The sequence below is a fragment of the Miniopterus natalensis genome, chromosome 15, assembly GCF_054644295.1.
Source record: "Miniopterus natalensis isolate mMinNat1 chromosome 15, mMinNat1.hap1, whole genome shotgun sequence".
Taxonomy (NCBI): domain Eukaryota; kingdom Metazoa; phylum Chordata; class Mammalia; order Chiroptera; family Miniopteridae; genus Miniopterus; species Miniopterus natalensis.
In genome coordinates this window covers 19,912,685-19,935,981 of record NC_142095.1, presented here as the reverse complement: position 1 = coordinate 19,935,981, position 23,297 = coordinate 19,912,685, and the positions used below count along the sequence as shown (strand labels likewise).

Here is a 23,297-nt window from a genome sequence, read left to right as displayed (position 1 = left end):
TGAGTTTCCTCCACCATCTCTAGTTCATGACCCATAAGGCAGTGATTGTCAACCTTTTTCATCTCATAGCACACATACACTGATTATTAAAATTCTGTGGCACACCAAAAATATACTGTATATATTTGTTGCCAATCTGACATAAGAAATAGGTACAATTTTACTGTGCTGGCTGTTCTCAATTTTATATTTGACAACCTAAGGGAAAAGTGGTCAGTGCCCCTGACTAAACAGTCAGGCACTGCATGTTTTAAAAATTCTTGGGGCATGCCAGTTGAAAATCGCTGCATTAAGGGAATAAATGCAATGATACAGTGCAAAAACCTGTAAGTCTGTTTAATGAAAGTTTATCATTGATGTAATAATTGTGGGCATGTGCTCAGAATCCGGGTCCAAGTTCTATTTCTACATCTGTAAAGAATTATGAAAATGAAGTCTGAAAAAATTAGTGTGTATTAAAATTTAGGGAAGAAACTGTAAGCCTTATTCATAGTTTTGCTTCTCTTAATTTTTAATCCAAGTGAAGGAAAACCATAGGTCAGGTTATTTATTTATTTATTTATTTATTTATTAGATAATATGAATACAGATCTATAGGCATATTTTATTTCTTTAGGTTTAGTGATATTTAATATCATACTCAGAATTATAGATCTGTCAGTGGAAATGTTTAAAGTATAGATAATATTCAAGGAAGAAGTCCTGACAATATCCATTTCTTTTCTTTAGACTTTGTGTATTCACTCATTTAACAAACATTTATTAAATAACTGCTTTGTTCCAGACACTGAGTTATCTTAAGGACATGAGAAGAAATAAGACACAATCTCAACTTTCTCTTCATATTCCAGTGGAAGAGAAGCATAAACCTAATTGCAATACGGGACAGAGTTGAGAATATGTACTAAGGCCTGTGACAACTAGGATGGAAGAGTGTGAGATCAGTGAGGGTGTCAGCCACCAGCCTGTGGAAGCGCACAGAGGCAGGATACTGAGTGGCCCCTCCGGCAGGGGTGCTAAGAAGAAATGGAGACACTGAGGGCAAAAAACAGGCTGAGATCCTGCTTATAAATAGGAGATACGGAGTTTAGATTTTACTTTGTATTTGTTAGCATTCTCTGAAAGGCTGTAAGTAATGTGATCAGATCGGTCTTTCAGAAAGACTGACGCTGGCACAGGGTGATCATTGGGAGGGAGGAGGAGAGGTCCAAGGGGCAGTGGGCCAGGCACAGATCCTGGTAACACTAGGGAGGAGAGAGAAATACCAGAAATAAGGAACGGGAGGAGGGGTGTAATGGGCAGAAATTGCTGGAAAAATGGATAGGACTTCCTATGTGATTACATTTGGGGAGTGTGTGCTTATGACAAAGAAACAGAAAAGCAACAGCAGACAAAAACTTAATAAAAATATTGCCAAATTTACATAAAGCTACTTAAAGGATAGAGCAACTTTTAATTATGTCGTTGTGGAAGTTTTAAAGGTAGTTTTTACGCAAGTTATACGTGTACTTAGAGTCCAATCATTCTCTAAGTCTGGTTATAAAAACAGCCCATGCAGTCTCTGCCCCCATTTCCCACACCCCGGAAGCACTCGCTTTCTTTTAGCTGATTAAAAAAATAGTTACCTTCCATAGTGTGAAAAAAGATGCTAATGCTACTAGCTCTTATTTTAAATGTTATCAACTGACTTCACATTCAAGAAGACAAAGCTGTAATTCGTCCTTAGCGCTGAAACCCACACTCCCACTGACCTCCACACCACATGGGCATTCTTTGTCTCCCCCTCCATGAAGGAATATCATTTTAGTGAGATCACTTTTTAGTTTTCACTTTTATTACCTGGCAAATGTTAGCACAGCTGAGCATTACAGTGCATCACGACTGCTTTTCCTTCCTTGCACAGCCTCTTTTCCTTCCTGGAGTTTATAACTGTTCTGTATTTCATTTCCTTGTATATGTATTTAACATTAAATTAATCTTAAATGCTCTCTCAGGTATATGAATCTCATCTCAATACTTTTAAAAATTTTAGGTATTTTGTTAATTTCAGGAACCTTCTGGCAAGACCTTTGGCCTTGCCCCCGCATCCCAGACACACCCTTTACCTCCTGCAGTGTTTATCTATTTCCAGGAGTAACTGGCTCATGCTTTCTGGCTTTATTCTTTCATCTGGTGGAGCAACATCCTCCAAAAGTTTTATGTAGGCCATGAATTTACTGAAATCTTCTGTTTGAAAATTTCCTATTGAACAGTTTGACTAGGTACAGAATTCCAGGAAGAAATAACATTTCCTTCAAATTCTGGGAGTACTGACTGTTCCAGAGTTTTCGGCTTCCCAGTTGAAAAGCCTCAAACCATTCTAATTCCTAATCTTTCATGTGACTTGTTTTTTTCTTAGCTTTCCCATGAATGTTCTGTAAATTCAGGATAATGGACGGTGGTTTGCACCTATTTTCATAATAATGGACCCTTTCAATTTAGAAATTCATGCTTTTCTGTTTAACTGGAAATTTCTAATTGTTTCTTTGATAATTTTCTCCCTTCTGTTTATTTTGTGTTTGTTATTTCTTCTTTCCCTTTCTCTCTCTTTAAAAAAAATCTCATTTAGATGGAATCTCATGGCCTGGTCCTCTAATTTTCTTTCTTATTTTCTAACTCTGTTTTATGTGCTACTTTCTGGGACACTTTTTCAATTTTATATTCCAGCCATCTGATTTTCATCATATTTCAATTTTCAATTACATTTTTTCCTTTACGTATTTTCCTAGCTCTATGAGAGAAGTTTTTCCCTCCCTGTGTAGTCTGTGTCTTCCAAGTTACTTGTTTAGCCTGGTAGCTTGTTTAGATACCTGCTTTCATTTTGATGCTTTCCTCCCACGTCTGAGGATTTTGGCTATCTGCTCACGTTTAAGAATGGGGCAGTACCAAGGTCATGTGAAGGTAGCTACAAGGGCACAGAGGGATGGGTTTGTTAACTCTGGGGTTATCAAAGGTCATTTCTTGGGCAATTTCGGAGTCTGAATTTTTAGACCTTTCCCCTTAGATTGATTAGATTCAGAGGGTCCCCAGTCCAGAGACCCTCTACTTTACCATCTCCAGAGGATAAATCCTGGAGGTAAAGGTTGTAGATCTGGGTACAATAGCTTCTTAAATAGTCTTACAACCAGTTCTCCTTTTTTAGTCTTAACTCTTTCCCTCCTCCTACCAATTTCCAGAGGTTCTTAGCACTGCAAATTTCTACACTTTTCGGAATGTTATGGATTACTTCTTTGCTTTGCACATTATCACTTTTGTATTTAGTTTTCTTGGATCTGCTAAATCGGTTATCACTGATCCATCTGTTTTCCTACTTCCAAAATTGCTGTAATCTCCTTCCTAAGTCTCTGTGTCTTGTGGGTTTGCGCCATTTTAATGGGGTTTTAGGAGCAATGGGGATAAATGTGATACATTAGGCAGTTAGACAGATGTGAGTAGAGTAGGAAGGATAAGCCAGGTATGGAAGGTCACCAGGGTGGAAAGCCCTGGCTGCCTAGCAACGGACAATTGTAAGATAGAAATTCGCCCCCAGGGCGACCTTTCCTCTCCTATGTATCACTGGTCAAGAGGTTCAAACCCTCCCCTGACCTTTCCTCCCCTGGCGTGTTGCTAGTCATGTGGTAGACTCCTTTAGAGGAGGAACAAGGGGGCCAGAAAATAGTCTCAGAGGACTCCCACACAAGCCCTTGCACAACCCAACCCCTCCATTAAGCATTAAGCCCTCAGGACAATGTGGTTCTGACCAGCATCAAATAATCTTAAGAACAAAGCCTCAGGTCTGTTGACCACAGAGACAGAGTTTTGGTCAAACTAGAGATAACATCTAGGCCTCAGCTGTGTTTCAGCTCCAAGCCCAGAAAGCAGCAAGGCCAGGCAGGGAGATGCCATGGTTATCAGTACACACTGTAATGACTAATGACTCCCTGCCCTGGTGCTAACCAATCAGTAGAGACCATGACCCTGAAAGGACACACCTGGAAAGCTAATGAATATTCTATTGATATCCTTCCCTGAGACCTCCAGATAAAAGGCCTTAAAATAAAGGACCCAGCTCACTCTCGCTCTCGCAAGCCTGCACCTTTCCCCACTCTTTCTTTCCTCAAGGTGTGTACCTTTGCTTTCTTTCTCTTAAGAGCCAAGGGCCCTTCTTTTGCTTCTGTACTTGTTTCCTGAGCCCGTGCAGCCCAGCTGGCTCACTTCTCCCATGGCTCACTTCATCTACCTGTGACTGTCTAAAAAAAATTTTGCTTGTATTTGGGCCTTGGCTCTGAATTCTTTCTTAGCCAAAATGCAAAGACCAAGGTTAGGGTCAGGGTTAGGATGAGCGTTAGGTGCCATTTGCCGTAAACATATGCATCTCACATCTGATATCCTCAATCACTTTTTAAATGATGTTTCTACTTAGCACCTAGGCAGGTGAGTTAAAGGGGAAGAAGAATTAGGTAGGAGGCAACTGAGTGGATAAACTTGGGGAAGTAAATAGTCAGGAGGTCGAAGATCACCATCTCTCTTTCTCTAATCATCAGAGACAACAGCTCCAGTCAACTTGCAGGATTATTCACATTCTCTTTTGGTAGCAACAGATGGACATGGAACCTTCAGCATTCCAGTATAAGATTACAGTGGTGCAGGTAATTTTGCGGGCTTTTGCTCAATAAAAGTGTTCTAGAGTTCCTGAACCCATCTATTGTGTTGCTTTCTAGGGCACTGGAAAAATGTAAGAAGGGAGTAAGAAAGTGAAAGGGTAAGATTATGGTGTTAGGAGATAACACTCTCCCTTTATAGAAGGCCAGAAAGAGATATCAACTATTAATTCTGAACATGGAATAGAATTTTGGTAGAATAACATTTCCCCTTTCATATCTATATTCTCATTGCTGTATAAATTAAAATTACTTTCAGGAAAACACAGACATTAAAAAGACAATGTGACACATATTAGAGTGGCCAAACCCCAAAACACTGACACCACCAAATACTGGTGAAGATGTGCACAAGAACTTTCATTCATCGCTGGTGGTAATGTAAAGAGGTACAGCCATTGTGGATGGCAGTCTGGCAGTTATGTATGAGTTTTCAGGCCTAACCATAGGCTGTTAAGAAGGATGAAAGCAAATTTTGTGTGTCAAATGACCAGTCTAAAGGATGCCCAGATTAACAGGTAAACATTACTTGTGTGTGTGTCTGTGAGTCTGTGTCTGGAAGAGATTAGTATTTGACTCAGTAGACTAAGTGAAGAAATACACCCTCAACAGTGTGAGTAGGCACTGCCAATCCACTGGGGCCCCAAATGGAATAAAAAGGTGAAGAAAGGATGAATTATCTCTCTTCTTGAGCTGAGATGTGCATTTTCTCCTGCCCTTAGATACCGGGAACTCCTGGTTCTTGGGCATTTGAACTCTGGGACTTAGACCATTGGTCCTCTAGTTCTCAGGCCTTCAAACTTGGACTGAATTACACTATTAGCTTTCCTAGTCCTCCGGCTTGCAGATGGCCTATTGTAGGACTTCAAGGCCTCCATAATCATGTGAGCCAATTCCTGTAACAAATTCCCTCACACACACACACACACACACACACACACACACACACACACACACACACACGAATCAACAGAATTAGGTTTCACTTGATAGGCCTCACAGGGGAAAACTGTCCTCCCCATTCATACAAGATGGTGCAGAGCCAGTGCCTCGTGGTCTCTGAAAGGAGCTGCAATCAGGGTTTCAGGCCAGCTTAGCTGATCATGATCTTACACATATTTATATTTCTAGTCCTAGGGCTTTCATTCCTAGATCTCTTCATCTAAGACCTTGGTAGAGGTCCTCTGCCAAGTCCTCCTTAGGGGCTAGGAGAAGGAAATTTTGATGATACTTTTCCTCATTTAACTTAGTACCCAGTACTTTCCCACTCCTAGCACCCAACTCTGACACCCTCACCATAAAGCTGTCAGTCTTTTGTTCAGAGCTTCCTGAACAGCAAGATGATCTTACATCTATGTCGATCCACTTGACCTTTGACCAGTGTGCCATTCCATGGGTGAAATGGAACAGACAAAGTTGACATTTTCTGTTTTTTGACTCTTGCTTGTACCACTGCAGTGAGCGATTAAATGCTTAACACTTTTTTGACTTGTCGCTTTAATTAGCTACTCTGATACCTAGCAGCTCAGCTCTCTCTCTCCCACCCAGCCGAGCTGAGCTCCTGACATTTACCATATAATCCAGCAATTGTGCTCCTTGATATTTACCCAATTGAAATGAAAACTTATATCCACACAAAGAACTGCACACTGCTATTTATAGCAGCCTTATTCATAGCTCCCAAAACTTGGAAGCAACCAAGATGTCCTTTAGAAGGTGAGTGGATAAATAAACTGTGATACATCCAGACAATGGAATATTATTCAGCACTAAAAATAAATGAGCTATGAAACCATGAAAAGACATGGAAAAAACTTAAATGCATATTACTAAGTGAAAGAATATAACCTGAAAGATTACATAGGATATGATTTCAACTATGTAAAATTCTGGAAAGAGTAAAACTATGAAGACAATTAAAAGATCAGTAATTGTCATGGGTTAGAGGGAGGGAAGGATGGATGAACAGACAGAGCACAGAATTTTTAGGATGGGAAAACTACTCTGTATGATACTATAATAGTGGGTACATGTCATTATATATTTATCCAAACCCACAGAATGTACACCACCAAGAGTGAGCCATGAAGTAAACTACGGACCTTAGGGGACTATGACATGTCAATGTAGGTTCACCGATTGTAACAAATGTGATACTGTGGGGAGGCATGTTGATGATGTTGGTTGTGTGTATGTGGGGGCTGGGGGTATAAGGGAACTCTGTATTTTTCTCTCTGAACCTAAAAATTCTCCAAAATAAAGTCTATTTAAAAAAATCTAAACATGCCCAACCAGGCATGGCTCAGCAGTTAAGCATTGACCTAGGATCCAGGAGGTCATGGTTAGATTCCTGGTCAGGGTACATGCCTGGGTTGTTGGCTCCATCCCCAGCAGGAGGCATGTAGGAGGCAGCAGATCATTGACTCTCATCATTGATGTTTCTATCTCTCTCTCTCCTTTCCTCTCTTTAAAATCAATAAAAAAGATTTTATATATACATATATATGTATTTATGTATACATATACATATATGTGTGTGTGTGTGTGTGTATATATATCTCAGACTACCTATTTGTGCTTTTATAAATACTCCATGACACATTGCCATGTGATTTAAGTCTTTGTTTCTAGTCCCTGAGTTTGGGTAAAGCTTTTCCAGAAAAGACAAGTAAATTCAATCAGTAGTTGAAATGAACTGCATTTTGACATCAGTATAATGTTGAACATGCTCTTAATGAGAAAACAGAGAAATAGAAATTCTGGGCTAGGACAGATGGAAACACTGGCAGATAGACAGGCAGTGGCTGAAGAGTAAGTGGGGGTTTAAAATGAAATGAGCCCGGCCGGGCGTGGCTCAGCGGTTAAGCATCGACCTAGGATCCAGGCGATTGGGGTTCGATTTCCAGTCAGGGCACATGCCCGGGTTGCGGGCTGAAGCCGATCAATGACTCTCCCATTGATGTTTCTCTCTCCCTCTCTCTCCCTCTCCTTTCCTCTCTCTGAAATCAATAAAGATATTTAAAAAAATAAAAAATAAAATGAAATGAAAAGGACCAATGTTTTAAACCATGAAGAGGACACAACTGCCACACCAGGCCAGGCCACTGAGTGACTGAAGAGACCCCTACAGAAAGCTGAGGAAAAGTACAGTTTTGTAACTTGCTTACGCTGGCTGAAAAAACAAGGCACGAAGTGGGTAGAAGTGCCAAGAAGAAAACTTTTCCATTTCCAAAGTGTTCAGGGAGATGGTAAATTAAAAGAGACAATAAGCATTTGAGAGATACTTTCTGGTTAGAAAAATCTACTATGAAATGGATTTGATTATAGTGTTTTAGCTATTAATATAATTTACAAGACAAAGGGTATATTACTTTGTAAATTAGAGAAAATGTTTTTCTTTGATATGAATCAAAAACAATAAAAATTTAAATCAATAAAATAGATATGAAAAATTTTACACTTAATTTAAAAAGCAGAAAATACTTTCTTTAAAAAAACATGCTGAAAAGTGTATTAAAATCATTATTTATTTGAGTTGGACTTCTAAGAGCTTTTGGGCACCTGTCCTTTCAGCAATCACTACATCCAAATCCGTGTCCTCACCCCAAGGTATCTAGAGTGCCCTTCTGTCTGAGATCACCCCACACACTACCTGAGCACACGAAGAACTTCAGATGCTCTGAGGGACAGGGAAGAACTATCCCAGGTGGTTTGGTCCTAAGATCTTGCAATCTAGTTGAGAAGATGGGACTAATACGCACAACAAGGAACAAGACAAGATGGAGTTAATTAAATGCTACCTTGAGTGGTATTGATTAAAATCTTATAGGACTGCAAAAGTGAGAGATCGATGAAGGCTGGATTAATTGGAGAAGGTTTAGGAAAAAGCCACCTTGCCTTAGGCCTGAAGAAAGGAGGAATAAATAGGCAAGTAGAGCCAGGGAAGGAGGTAATACATGCATAACTTACAGTATGGAACAATGCAGTAATAACAACAACAGTGTGATGAGAGTGTGGCTATTAATAAACCTTTACAGAAGTAATGGCTCATCAAAACATGTTCTTATCCCCTAACGTTTATTTTTGGATATAATCTTAATCTATATAATCTGGCTAAGAATCCAAAAGGCACTTCTTATAATACACAAGAAAGTAAAAATGTTTACAGTTTGAAATGTCTGGGAATAATTCTTGGAAATAGACGCCACGCACCTTTAGTAAAGCAAGAGTTTTTCATAGAGCAGCCATCTAACCATCACGTCCAAGGTCAAATTTTAAAACATGTACAGATATAATGTTCATATTGATATTTTTTCCAATGTGGAATTTTATTTTTTCTTAATAAAATCAAGGTAGGACTCTAGGAACAGAAAAGGCGATATGACAACCAGTCTGTTTGTCACTCGCCCTGGGGCCTTGAGCTGGTTTCTTAACCTCTAACCTTGGAGGTTGGGCTCGGTTTCTGGAACCTCATAAAGAACATGGAGTTTACAAGAAATCTATGAAGTGGTGAATATCATACCTGCCTGACTAAATTACTTTCAAACAGAATAAAAGCTTTGTTAAAGGGATATAAAGAAAATTATAAGAATACTTAGGTTAAAAATTAAACCTGAGGTGTGGAGAGCAGTGATAAAGACAGAGTAAGAACTACCCAGGGCACTGGGACCTGACCTCACAGGCTGAGTGTGCCTGTTTTAGATTACTGCCAAGGGCACTGCATTAGCTTGCTAGGGCTGCTGTAACAAAGTACTCCAAGCTGGATGGTTTAAAACAGAAATTTGTCGCCTAATAGTTCTGGAGGCTGGAAGTCCAAAATCAAGGCATTGACAGGGCCATACTCCATCTCAAACCTGCAGGGAAAACCCTTCCTTGTCCTTCCAGCCTCTAGTGGCCAAGATGTTCCTTCTGAGGGCTCAGAGGATCTGTTCTATGCTGTTCTCCTGGCTTTCGGTGACAGCTGGAACCCTTGACATTTCTAGGCTGCAGATGCATCACCCCTCTCTCTGCCTCAGTTTTCACGCAGCGTTACTCCCCGTGTGTCTTCACACCCTCCTCCCTCCGTGCATGTCTGTGTCCACATCTTCTTACAAGTACACCAGGCATATTACATCAAAGTCCGTCCTATTCCAGTACAATCCCATTTTAACTAATTACATCTGCAGCCACCCATTTCCAAATAAGGTTATAGTCTGAGGCACTAGAGGTTAGAACTTCAACATATATTTCGGGGCAATATAAATCAACATATAGCAGGCCTAATTATCTGTGCTTGTAAATCAGGACTTGGGACTCGATACAGTAAATCTTAACCATTTTAGGTTACATATTCCTTTGAGACGATGATGAGTTATATACCCCTGGCCCAGGAAGTGCACACCTACACAATATTTTGCACAGTATCAGGATAATCAAGGGCCCTGTGGAACCCTCTACTGGACCCCAATAAGGAATGCCATCACTGAAGGAAGGCTCTTAGTTTCCCCCAGTGCAACATTCTTTGAGCTACAAACATATCATCTGCAAAAGAACACCTGCAGCGCCCAAAGCCATCACCAGCCTGAATGCCCCAGGCTGGGCTTCATGAGTCAGAACCAAGTGAGAAGGAGTGAAAGCCTGATAGCAATGTTCCCTTTGAAATGTTGAGGCTGACAGACTGTCCAGCCTGTTTGACATGTAAGCTCATGTAATTAGCACTGCCCTCCACACTTCTACCCCGTCCTGCATGTCTGCTTCCCGACACTCTCCGCCCTCTCAACCCTTTTCTCTAAGCAACTAGAGCCTCTCCCTTGAGCCGAGCCTTCCTGCAGTCACTGCTGCCCGGCAACCTCCAGTGGTGGGATGGGGCCCCCACCCTGCTCCTTGACTCTGTTTCCAAACCACTGCTTCCTATCTTTCCATAAAACCCCCTTTCCTCTGAAGTCCGTGCCACACATCTATACCCCCATCAAGCCCCTTCATGACCCTCATCTATGTGCCATGATGGCTGGCAAACAGGGGGCACTCCATAAACACTGGTTGAATGAATGGCTGATTCTCTGAGTCAATGACTGAGTAAAGGCTTTTTTCTTGGTCCCTCTTCTGCATTTATTTGAGACTTTCAATGCTTCACTCACTATGCTCCCTTCGACATCTTTTCCTACCGTGATGCTAGGTGAGGTGTCCATGGAGGACCAAACAAGACTCCCAGTTCCCTCGCAACCTCTTGTTCTTCTCAGTGACACTTTCTCCTCTAATAACGTCAACCATCCTGGTCACACCCAGAACTGCTGTGTCCTCTTGCTTGACCACAACCTCTGATTTTAGCTTCATGCCCAACCTCTAATCCCTTGATACTCTTGATTTCCCCATAGTCTTTTTCCTCACCATGTTTCCCTCCTTACACATCCTAAGCCACCCTCTTAAAATGCAATCACAACCTCCACCCTATTGCCTCTCTTCAGATCTACCCATTTTTATTTGGACATGGGCCTAACTTGAAGCCTGAATTGTGATGTGCCTCCTTTGAATCTAACCTGGACTGTTGAGCATGGCTGGAAAGAAACATAACCTTGAGGCCTGGTGCCACTGCAGGATCTTCAACAGCTAGACCTGGCTTGTCCTAGTGCTTGGTCAGCCATCTCTCCCACACTTCCCAGTCATTCCCCTCACGTTCCTAATACTACCCAGCCTCATTCATAGCAGACAACCTTGCTTCCTCCTCCGGCAGACATGGAATTCCTCCACTATCCATTTCTCCACCAATAAACTGGTCTACTTCTGAAATTTGCCCAGTGCCTCCTTCCAGGATCAGCACCCATTTTTATTCCTGTTCCATAGCTATTCTCCCACAGGACCCCTAACCTCGTCCCATGGCCTCTGAGTTCTTGTATCTTCTATTATTTCACTCAAAGAATATTTGATAGGAAGATAACTGTGCACTGGGCTCTGTTCTAGATGGTGGGATAGAGTAGGAAAAAAAGAAGAAAAAGAATCCTGCCTCTCATTTGAGGGTGGGGGTATGAAGACAAACAATAAGAAAGTTAAAACTTCAATAATCTGTAAGATAATTTATTTCTTAAATCTCACCCATGCAACAGGAGGGGAAAACTAATGCTGACCCTTAAAGAAGAAACTTAGGCTGGTTTGAGAAATAACCTCTCCATCAGTCCATCAGTTCTTCCCAGCTCTCAATGTGCCCTGATCTCATTCTTTGTTTTTTTAAAAATATATCTTTATTGATTTCAGAGAGAGGAAGGGAGAGGGAAAGAGAGAGACAGAAACATCAATGGTGAGAGAGCCACTGATCGGCCGCCTCTTGCATGCTCCCTACTGGGGAATGAGCCTGCAACCCAGGCATGTGCCCAGACTGAGACTCAAACTGAGATCTCCTGGATCATAGGTCGATGCTCAACCATTGAGCCACACTGGCCAGGCTGCCCTGGTCTCATTCTAAAGACAGCCACTCAACCTTCCTTTCCCCATATGGACCTCTACTTACATCTTTCCTCTTCCCTTCTCTGTTGACTCTTTAAGGATTATTCTACAGACGCTATTTCCACATTCATTCTTTTCTATTTAGATGACATTTTAGTTGAAAATGTAATGCATACATATAACAAGAGCAATAGCAACAAAACTGTAGGGAAGGTTATTATAATTCTTAACTGTCCAGTCACTCCTTACCCTACCACAATCCAGCTTCTGCTCCACCACTCCACTCACTCCATTCTGGCAAATACCACATGACTGCCTCTTCACAGGACCAAATCCAAATGGACTTTTTCCTGCCTTACCTTACTGTTCCTCAGCACTCCTGACCCCCATCACCTTCCCTGGCTCAGGTAGCACAGTTTTGTGAGGTTGCAACACAAGCTCTTCCTTGGCTCTTCCTTCTCTGGTATTAACGCTGGAAGCTAACTTAAACACAAGAGTTCCACCTCTGCCCGTGTTCTCTTCCTGTAAGCACCCACCTGATCGATCAGTAATTCTTATGATCCTAATGGGACGCCTTTGAGAGTGAAAGAGGATGGCATTAACAATTACTACTCCTAAAAAGCAGGCGCAAACCAAGACTGTCCCAAATAACCTGGGATATATGGTTACCCTATTCTTAGGGGATCATATCCACCACTGTTAAGGTTTTAACTAATACGTACCTATCAACCATTCACAAAATTAAGTCTGTAGCCTTGATACTCATTGAGCTTTATTTTCCAAATCTTCAAGTTATTATTTCTACAGATGTATCAAATTCAGTATGGCCCAAACTGAATTAATCACTTCCATTCCTAAAACCTGCTAATTCTTGTATTTCCTATCCAAGTTACACATACTACTGAGTCACTCAACTCTCCAAGCTGGGGACTGTTTGAGACTTCCTGTTCTCTCTAACCCATCGGGTTTAATCACCAGGACAGCTGACTTTAGTTCTGAAGATTTCTCTTATCGAATATTTCTCCTCTGGAATACTGTCATAACCTTTTATCTGGCTTCCCTGCTCTAGTCTTGTCTCTTCCAAGTCTTTCCTCGCTGTTGCCAGAGTAATTCGCTCACTATCACTCACAGGATGATAAGACTTTTATCATGACCCCACTCTCCTTTACTTCTTCAGCCTCATAACCTTAGTCTCTCTTTCACTTTGCGCTACAATAATACCAAATAGCTTGTAGAAACACACACACACACAACCCCCATTAAGCCGTTTCTCACTTCTACACCTTTGTTCATGCTGTTCCTTCTTCTAGGAATGCAGATCCCCCTCCTTAGCTTGCCAACATCTACACCACTCTCTCTGGTCGCAGCTGGTTCAGAGGGGAGCTCAATACATCTTCTTTATACTTTCTAGGTACCTGTCCACACCTTGGCCACAGAACTGGATGTATTAGTTTGAAATTAATTATATCACTCTTTCCTATGAGCTGGTAGGCTTCTTGAGGACGGGGCAGTGCCCCTTAAGTACGTAATGAGTAGTCACTCTGTTTTAGAAGACTGCATGCACTGTTATTAATCAAGCAAATTAAAATAAGTTGGACTAAACACTGAAATGAATAAACTTCATTACCCCTTAGCATAGGAGACAGATGAAAAATATAGTTATGCTACATCAAAGTTAAGAAAAGAGTAAATACTTAATTGTTTAAGACTACAGAAAATCAGAATACATTTTAACAGTTCTTTACTATGAAAAGTTTTGTGAAAATACAGGGTAGGACAAAAGTAGGTTTACAGTTGTGACTACACGAAACACAGTTTATTCTTGTATTATTATTTATGCGCTATTGTATTATTCTCCAAATATGTAAAATAATACAATACAAATGTAAGCCTACTTTTGCCCCATCCTGTATTATCCAAAGAATTTTTTTTAAATACAAGAAGTTTCTCATTCCTGTATTTTTTATTACTTACATTAACAAAAAAATTAAACAACTTTAAAATGGGAGACTAGTATTAAATATAAAAAAATTTAGTATCCATCAAATCTACCCAAACATCCTTCTCTACTTTCCAGATGTTTCCTCTTATGATTCCCATGTTCTTATATAATTAGCTCTGACTCAAAAAGAAGCAGCTTTTCACTTTGTCTGTCAAAAATCCAAAGTATTTGACCTTCAAGGCACAGAAAAATCCCCACAATTTTTGGATAAAATGTGGTACTCCTGTCATTTATTCATTTAAGCAATTTTGGGGGAATTAAAAAAAGTATAATCTAAAATTTTAAAGAATATTATTAGTGTTACCAGAGGCATAACAAGAGCATCTGGCACAAGTGGTATTCAGTGAATATATAAAAGAGAACCACACAGCAATTTAACAGTCAAGATTATGAATGACTTGAAACAGTTTATATTCTTCTGATAAAGTCCTACTCTTATGACAGTTTTTAATTTCCTATTTAATCATCACTTTGTGCAATCTTTCCTAATTATATTTTGGCTTACAAATCTTATTTTGTGGACTGTGATTATTTTTCTAAGAAGGAAAACAATTTGAGGTATTTTGAAATTTAAAACATGCTCTGGTATTTTCTTCAAGCTGAGGATTTTCTGACTATTCAAAAGGGACAGGCACTGGTGCTCCAACTAGGGCAGGCACCTTTGGGTAGATCTGATGAGATGAAATACAGCTACTATTTGGCACTCTATTGAGAAACACATTTGGCTAAAATATAACTGAGAAGTTAAAATATTTTTAAATGCAATATTTATTTTTTACTGGTAAGTTGCCGATACTATAAAAAACAGCTCTACTCTCAATAAATATCCTTGAATACTACCTACCTGTCAGAAGGTGGAGCTCTAAACATATCTGAAACACTGGCTTTTTATATGTGCATTTCACAAATATGTGTAATGAGGAGATTAAAGCAGAAGTAAAGTCTTCAGAAAAATGGTTCTGAAGAATATTCCAATTTTCTCAGGATAAAAGTACCCACATCTCCCAGTATGTACATAGTTAACCAACAAAAAAAATTTAGTATGTTCCTTTGAAACTTCAATATACTGCCTACTATAAAATGTAGGTATGGTAATTCAGAATAAAAGATAAAGTATATTTAAAAGATAAAACATTTAAAATCAGGATCACCTACTTGAATGTAGGCAAGGTCATAAACACTTACAAGCATCTCGGATATAGAGCAACATGGCTATGAAGATATAATCGACTAAACCCAGGCTGAGGCCATCTGCAAACAAGGCATCCCAGACCACGAGAAGATCCTGTAGGGGGAACTCTCGTCCAAACAGCAGCCGTACCCACCGTCTGGAGAGAAACAAAACCAAAATTCAGAAAACAGTACGCTTGACAGTAATGTAAAGAGAAATCATTTTCTCCGATAACTGTGAAAAAAAAATCATAATTTTTAACTGATCACACTGAGCAAACATTATATATCAAGAATATAATAAGGCAAAATCCAAGTTTTAAGCTTTCAAATGAATTTTACATTTTATAGCTAGACCACAGTCACTCAACTTTATTCCTATATGTATAAAACAAAAGTACAACATTTGAAAAGTGTAGGAATATTTCATATTTAATATAAATCACATAAAAAAGGCAAAGAGAAAATTAAATGTATAGTGGTCTGAAAAGTGCCTCATCTGTAAGTTGAGTTAAAAATTATAATTTTCCAAAATTTCATGATCACTACTGATTTTTTTTTTTGTTAACTAGACTTTTGCAAATGGTTATATGACAAATATAGCCAAACAGAAAATTTCATTCTCACATTTCATCATATTTAAAAAAAATACTCATTTTAAAATTAAATGTGGGGGGAAAGGATACCTACTATTTTGTCAAGCACAGAGTTATTTCAAGTGAAACATAAAGTGATGCTTGATTATTAACTTTAGAATAGATACACAGTATCAGTGAGCCGATAGGCACATTTTTCAAAATGCAGCTACTTCTATGGCCAGGAAAATGGATATCTATGCATAAGCAGCTGGTAAGAATACTGAACGAGGTCTGTATATAATTATACGGCATAAACAGTTGCACTTCAGACTTTCAATAAATGCTCACTAAGTTAATATCTAATTCTTCTAAGAAAATTCAAATAATTCACTCTGATATGTTTTTATCAATTTATTGCTAATTTTATATAACATGGCTACAACTTCCTTACACAGCCTTTCTCTAGGAACCGCATCTAGAATTCTATTTGATTCTGACACATAGCAAAGAATGAAAACTTCCAAATTACTAGTACCCCCAAATAGTACAGAATAGAGGAAACTGTTTAAAAATCAACTAATAGATGTTACCATTTTGCAAAATTTGAAACCAAATATAACCATCTGTGGGGTTAAAGTGAGGCCAAAAAAAATTCAAATACTTTCTTCAGGAATTATTACATTTAAGGAGGAAGCATAGCTATGACAATATAGTGTATAATCACACATACATATCAGTTTAGTAGGAACCATATGATCTAATTCTTAAGTTCCTTTATTCATATTATCAAATTAATCAACAGAATAATTAAATTGTATTTTCAACTACATCTTAAATTACGTTACTCAATTTTTTAGGAAAAAAAATAATGCCTAAGTAACATTTGTCTTTTTAAAAATGTTATAGGCAGTTTAAAATTTTTATCTACCTTTCAATTCTTACTCCACTGCTAATATGATAAATAAAATATACCTTTTTATCCAGTGTGCCTGTATTTATGCAGCTTAGGGGGAAAAACATTTCTATACATACTTCTAATTCTTTCAAATAACAAATGCTAATATTTACTGTTTTAAGAAGCAGACACATATCTCTAAACTAAATAGGTGCTTTCTTAATTACAAAGAACTAACTGGTCTTGCAAAAAGTATCAGGGGAACCAGAAGAACAGACAAAGCAAAAAGTAGCTAGCCTGAGCCATCCTGGGCACCTGTTTAGAGGGTCTTTAAACTGAGAGCTATATCTGCACTGTTAAATGACTGAACAGCTAGAACGTGGTTATTTGCAGTTACTCAAATAAGACAACCGGAAGAAAAATTCATCAGCATGAAAAAGTGGTGAGGATCTAATGTATAACACGGGGATTCTAGTTGGTAACACTGTATTGTATAATTGAAATTTGCTGAGAAAGTAGAACTTAAATGTTCTCGCCAAAAAACACACCAAACCAAACAAACAGAAAACCCCCAAATAAATGCACTAGGTGATGGATGCCATCATTAACTAGATGGGAGGAACCCCCATCAAACATCAAACCATTACGATGTACACTTTAAATATCTTACAATTATATTTGTCATTTATTATACGATAAAACTGAATAAATGAATGAATGAATGAATAAATAAAGTGAAAGAATTATCTTGGTTCAGTGAACAGGCACATTTTGGCCCTTTCGTAATTAAAAATTCTGTCATTTAACTGATTCCTTCTGGTTCAAATCTGGATGCTAGTATAAAATTCAAGCATCGCACCTATAAAAGAATATAGTGCCTTGAGCTTGCACCTTTCATTCTGGGAGTGTGCATTCACCTTTTCCTCATCTGAATAAACCCATTTAGTATCCACCGCTGCTGTTTCTTGAAATGCATTGCTTTGGCTTAGCTTTCCTACATGTAGGGGAAAATTTTTCTCTGTTTTCCCTGCTTCCTTTTATTGAAACCAAAATCACTTTTGAAAAAGTTGACATCATACTTAATTGACATCATTTAACAAAAAAGAAGTTAAAAAACACGGCAGGTGAGAATACAATACTATCTCTTCCCCACTATCTCTTTCCCCCTTTCTCAAAGTTCAGATTCCTCCCATTTTCTTATGGACAATCATATCTTTGGTTTCATCACACATAGTACATCAAGAGGGGAAAAAAAAGCCATTTTAAAGAGGTAACTTATATTCCTATTATTTTTGTAACGAAACGCCCAGCTATTGCTCCAACTTCTCTTGCAACCTTCCTGCTGACTGGGGTTCTGTTAGCTTAGCCTCAAAAATGATCCCACAGATACATGCAGCAATCTCTACTGCAGCATCGTCAGGAGGGGAGCTGAAAACATCTATAACCTACAGTGAATAAAACCTATCCTTAGAACTACATAGAATGTAAGTCTTCAGTACTTTTATATTTAATGTGTAATCTATGATGTGCTGCTTTATAAATGTTTCACATTGCTTTATTTTCGAAGTTTTGCCTTGCCAAGGCCACTGCTAAATAATTCCAGGGCAAGGGCCAAATTCTGTGTGTGTGTGTGTGTGTGTGTGAGAGAGAGAGAGAGAGAGAGAGAGAGAGAGAGAGAGGGAGAGTGAGAGAGAGGGAGAGAGCGGGAGAGAGGGAGAGAGGGAGAGAGAGGGAGAGAGAGAGAGGGAGAGAGATCCAAAACGTTCTCTGTAAAGAGCTCTGTACATTTTGCTAAGTGCTCTATGTATTTACCAAGGTCTTGTTAAATTCACTGTAAAGCCAACTGTCGTGCTTCCGAGAAGCAAAGGTGCAGCTAAGTTGGAAATATAGGCATTGATCTTGTTAGTGGCAGCATAAAAATAATTCAGTAAGTGCAAAAAAAATCCAGAAACACGTAAGAAAATTTTTATTGTTATTAGATATTTAGCATGTTTCTTTCATATAAGACTCTGTCAGTTGTACACACAAGTTTATTAAATTAAAGCAAAATACAGTTTCCTCTATTTTATATGCAATTATAGGAAATTAAGGACAAATTCTCAAAATATTTAAGAATTATCATATGACTACTAATGGAATGCTCTGGGACCAACATTGACCTTATCAATAATTTAATCACTTTTACTCCAACTGGAGTATATGTAGTTCATACATATATTCACCACAAACAAAATTTCCTGTGCTATTCTAGGCTTTCTTCACTGAGCTTAAAAGCCAAGGAAAAATTCAGTTCTTTATGAAATGAGTTACCAATAGAAATTATTTCAGTAAGCTTTTCTATTCTTAGAAAGGAAAATTTACTCTAAGAAATGAGATCTTATAAGGAAGTCACTCATAAAATTAACATGTTTTTATTGCATTTAGAAATATTTAGGGAGAGTTTAAGTTACACTTAAGGGTAGCATTAAACCTTTCTTTTTCCTTTAAGGATAGGTTCAATTTAATTGCTCGATACTATTAATTTTGCTTTATGTATGATACACCTGCAGATTGCAGTGCTTGTTAACATATACATCTTATCACTTGTGATAATACAGTAATTCATAATTTACCAGATCTACTTAGTAATTAAAGTCTACACAAACAAAAAAGACCATCTAAGATATTAAATTTAATTATAAACCACCCAAAGACAGGACAATTTCTGTATCTGCACTTATATCACTATTGTCAAATTTAAATTTCATTGCAATTAAGCTGCTATCCCCAGGGGATCAGTAACTCCTCTTGGTATTATTGCTTGGTGAATGACCCATGGAAACGCCAAGAGAAATTCATTTTTTTCAATCAAGTTATGAAGATGACCAATTTGACTGAGGTCTAAATAAACATAGCTTCAATTCAACATGGCTGTAGTGGGATTATACCTGCAGAAAAAATTTATATACTAGATATTCATTTACTTTTTCTTTTCTTTAATGGCACGTTAGGAAATATAGACCCAGCCACCTTAGGACAAACAAGTAAAGAAGTAAAGGCATATTTAATCTAACAAGCATTATAAGGCATCTTAAGTAACCTCGGATCATGAAATGGTAACACTGGGTAAGCATATTGGAACACAAAAGAGCAATGTTGGATTTTGCTTAATGATATTAATTTTCCTTTTGCTTTCTGTTCACCTGTATTTTTTAATTGAATTAATTGGGATGACATTGGTTCACAAAACCATACAGGTTTCAAGTGTACAACTCAACAAAACATCATCTGTACACTGGATCGTGCGCCCATCACCTAAAGCAAAGTATTTTTCCGTCCCCATTTCCCCTGCTTTGCCCACCTCCACCTACCCCCAATCCCTTTCCCTCTGGCTATCACCACACTGTTGTCTGTGACTATGTGTGTTATATATAGAGAGATATCTATACATATCTATATGTATCTCTCTACACACACACACACACACACACACACACACACAATTTTTAATTCCTTTACCTTCTTTGATCCAGCCCCTAATCCCCCTCCCCTGACAGCTGTCAATCTGTTCCATGTATCCATGCCTCCGTTTTTATTTTGTTCATCAGTTTATTTTATTCATTATATTCCACATATAAGTGAGATGAAACGAGGTTTGTCTTTCTCTGTTTGGCTTATTTCAGTGAGCATAATACTCTCCAGGTCCATCTATGCTGTCGCAAAAGGTAAGATTTCTTTTTTTTTTTTTTCAGTAGTATTCCATGGTGTAAATGTACCTCAGCTTTTTTATCCACTCATCTACTGTAGGACATTTGGGCTGTTTCCAGATCTTGGCTACTATAAATAATGCTGCTATAAACATAGGGGCGCATATAGTCTTTTGAATTGGTGTTTCGGGTTTCTTCGGATATATTCCCAGAAATGGGATCACTGGGTCAAAAGGCAGCTCCATTTTTAATTTTTGAGGAAACTCCACACTGACTAACTTGGAAAACTAACAATTTATTTTTAAGCAATCCATGCCTGGTAAGGAATAAACAAGGAATCCAAATTCTGTATCAGTACCAGAGAAAAACAAAAGCAAATCTAAGTTTTCATCTCTCTGGTTGCCATCTTCATGACTGAGTTTAGGCTCTTCTTATTTTGGTTTCTTCTGTACTCAGTTCTTTTTAATTAATTTACCCTGAGTTTTCCTTTATATCAACTCTGTGAAAACAGTCTTAAAATTAGAATCGAATATTGTAGCTATTATAATTAGGGCCACAAAACGTTCCCATCTTTACTTCTAACTTCTTGGACAGCAAAGCCACAAAAGATGAAAGCTCCCAAAATAAGTCATTTTTTCTAATTTTACATTTCTTCTTCTTCTAATGGCTCTGTAAAATACATTATTGGAAGATGTTTAGCTTGTTTACTAATTCTTTAAAAATGTAGTCAACTGTTTCAATTCAATCTTCTTAAAAATATTTGGGATCTGCATGCATTACAGAAAGATTTGAAAAATTTGGATATTTCAACCCCATCAAACTCTGCTTCAAAACAGAAGGAAGTGTAACTTCGAATTAGTTATTACCATTAACCAACTCAAACGTGCTTTCTGCTTTCTCCTGGTGATCCATGGGTTGAACCCAGCTTCCACTGGCTTTCTAGAAACACATGTTAAACCTAATTTAGCCTCCAGAGGATAAGTACGTAAGCTGTTAAGAGGGTATTTTTGACTTTGGGGAAAAAATTCTATTTTCCTTTCAGAGGACAGTACATAGCCCTTTATTAAGGAAGGTTTCTTATTCCAAAAATAAGTTCCTAATAATTAGCACCCATTCCTACTGTAATTTATTCTCTTTGGCAAGTGTTTGAAACTGTTTTTTTAATCAGAACTATAATATGCCCTTTGCAAAAATAGTTTGAATGGAAAGCAAAGCCTTGTGTATCTGTTTTTCCAGGGGTATAAGGTGCTCATGGGAATGTTGAGCACAGATGACTGTCATGTTTTGAGGCTGTAAAATGACTGAACATTTTCACTTTCTCTCACACACACACACGCATACACGACTCTCTTTAGACATATACCTGCTATTTAGATTAGCAGTATAAGATTTCAAGGACTGTTTCAAGGACTAAGTAACGTGTGATTTACCAACGAGTTCAAATAAAGCTAGTGATAGATGGTAATACTTCAACATAGATTCAGTTGTATGAATAGGTTGTGTTCTCTTTGAGAATCTTATTGTATATTCCAACCAGGGCACAGCTGGAATCTTTTTTTAAAAAGTAATTTTATTGATTTTTAGAGAGAAAGAAAGAGAGAGAGAGAGAGAGAGAGAAACATCGATCAGCTGCCTCCTGCATGCCCCTCACTGGGGATTGAGCCCCCAACCTGGGTGTGTGCATGGGATGACACCCAACTGAGCCACGCTGGCCAGGGCCACAGTTCGAATCTTAGCCAGGACTTGAGGATACAATGGGGGTAAAAATTACTGAGAAGAAATCTCTCTACCCTGCCACTTACTTGGGCTCAACTACAAGTGGGCTACTGGCATCTCCCCGAGAAAATTACCTGGAAGTCACTACTGAATGTGAATAAGAACATGAAAAATTAACGTACAGTTGGTGGTCATGTTGGGAAAATTAATTTTAGGCTCTGTGAATACTAGTTTTTATTCATACTACAGACAATTTTTACTCCTCGAAAGTCTGTAAATAGGCTTTGTTCTGTCATTTTACCTTCAGAAAAGGGAATTATGATCAAATCAGTTTTCTAAAAGAGCATACAGAGAATTGCTAAAAATAATTGCTCCTATCCTCCCTAATCTGAAACTCATTAAAAAACAAAACAAAATTCAAATACCAATGGGATCTTAACCTTAATGAATAACACTTTTCAACTTCCTCTGCATCAACCCCCTAATATATTTATATACATAGTTGGGAGAACTGACATGAAGTGTAACTCTAAGCTGAGAAACACCAGAATCCATGCAATTCAGAATGGAGGTGAGATCGCAAATATGTAGGCTGGTCATGTGTCATCAAGAGTCAGACTGAACCCATTCCTCGAAGGTAGCAGCACAGGCTAGTTCCCTTGGACCTCTTACCACTTGCCTAGAGTTGTAAACACCCTTTGGGGCTGGTTTTCACTCTCTTCTCTCTTTCCCCTTCCCACAGGCACCCGGACCCCCCTGGCTTCTCAGAGGCTAGCTAGGACAAGTGCTTCACTCAGGCCTGATGTTTAGAGCTGCCATATCTATTAGTGTCACTGCTCCCCAGTTACACTTTCCAGAGAAAAAGGCACTTATAAACAAATCCCAGCTAAAGGCTTAGCTACTGAGAGAGTGGTTTTTCTCCCTTCTCCAACAGGTCACAAGCTCCTGGGGGTTGGTGCTGAGCAGAGAGTAAGGGGTTAACAAATGTTTATTAAATTAATATGAATCCTCCTCTCCATGTCTGCTCTTCTTAACCTGGAGTCTTCTTGATCTTGAGCCTACATCCCTGACCTCTCCCAGGTTTCTTGGCTGCTCATCAGGTATTTCTCTGGGCTCCTCTCATCTCTGCAGAAATCCCTGAACACAGGTACAAAG

At 38.6% G+C, this 23,297-nt stretch overlaps 1 protein-coding gene across 1 annotated transcript in view; it reads right to left on the bottom strand.

Annotated features, from left to right (window-relative positions):
• Positions 1-23,297, bottom strand: part of TBC1D5 (TBC1 domain family member 5) — a 362,705-nt gene that overhangs the window by 94,060 nt on the left and 245,348 nt on the right. The window contains exon 15 of the mRNA XM_087824924.1: positions 15,283-15,425. Within this exon, the coding sequence (XP_087681050.1) occupies positions 15,283-15,425 (143 nt within the window). The remainder of the gene's footprint in view (positions 1-15,282; positions 15,426-23,297) is intronic.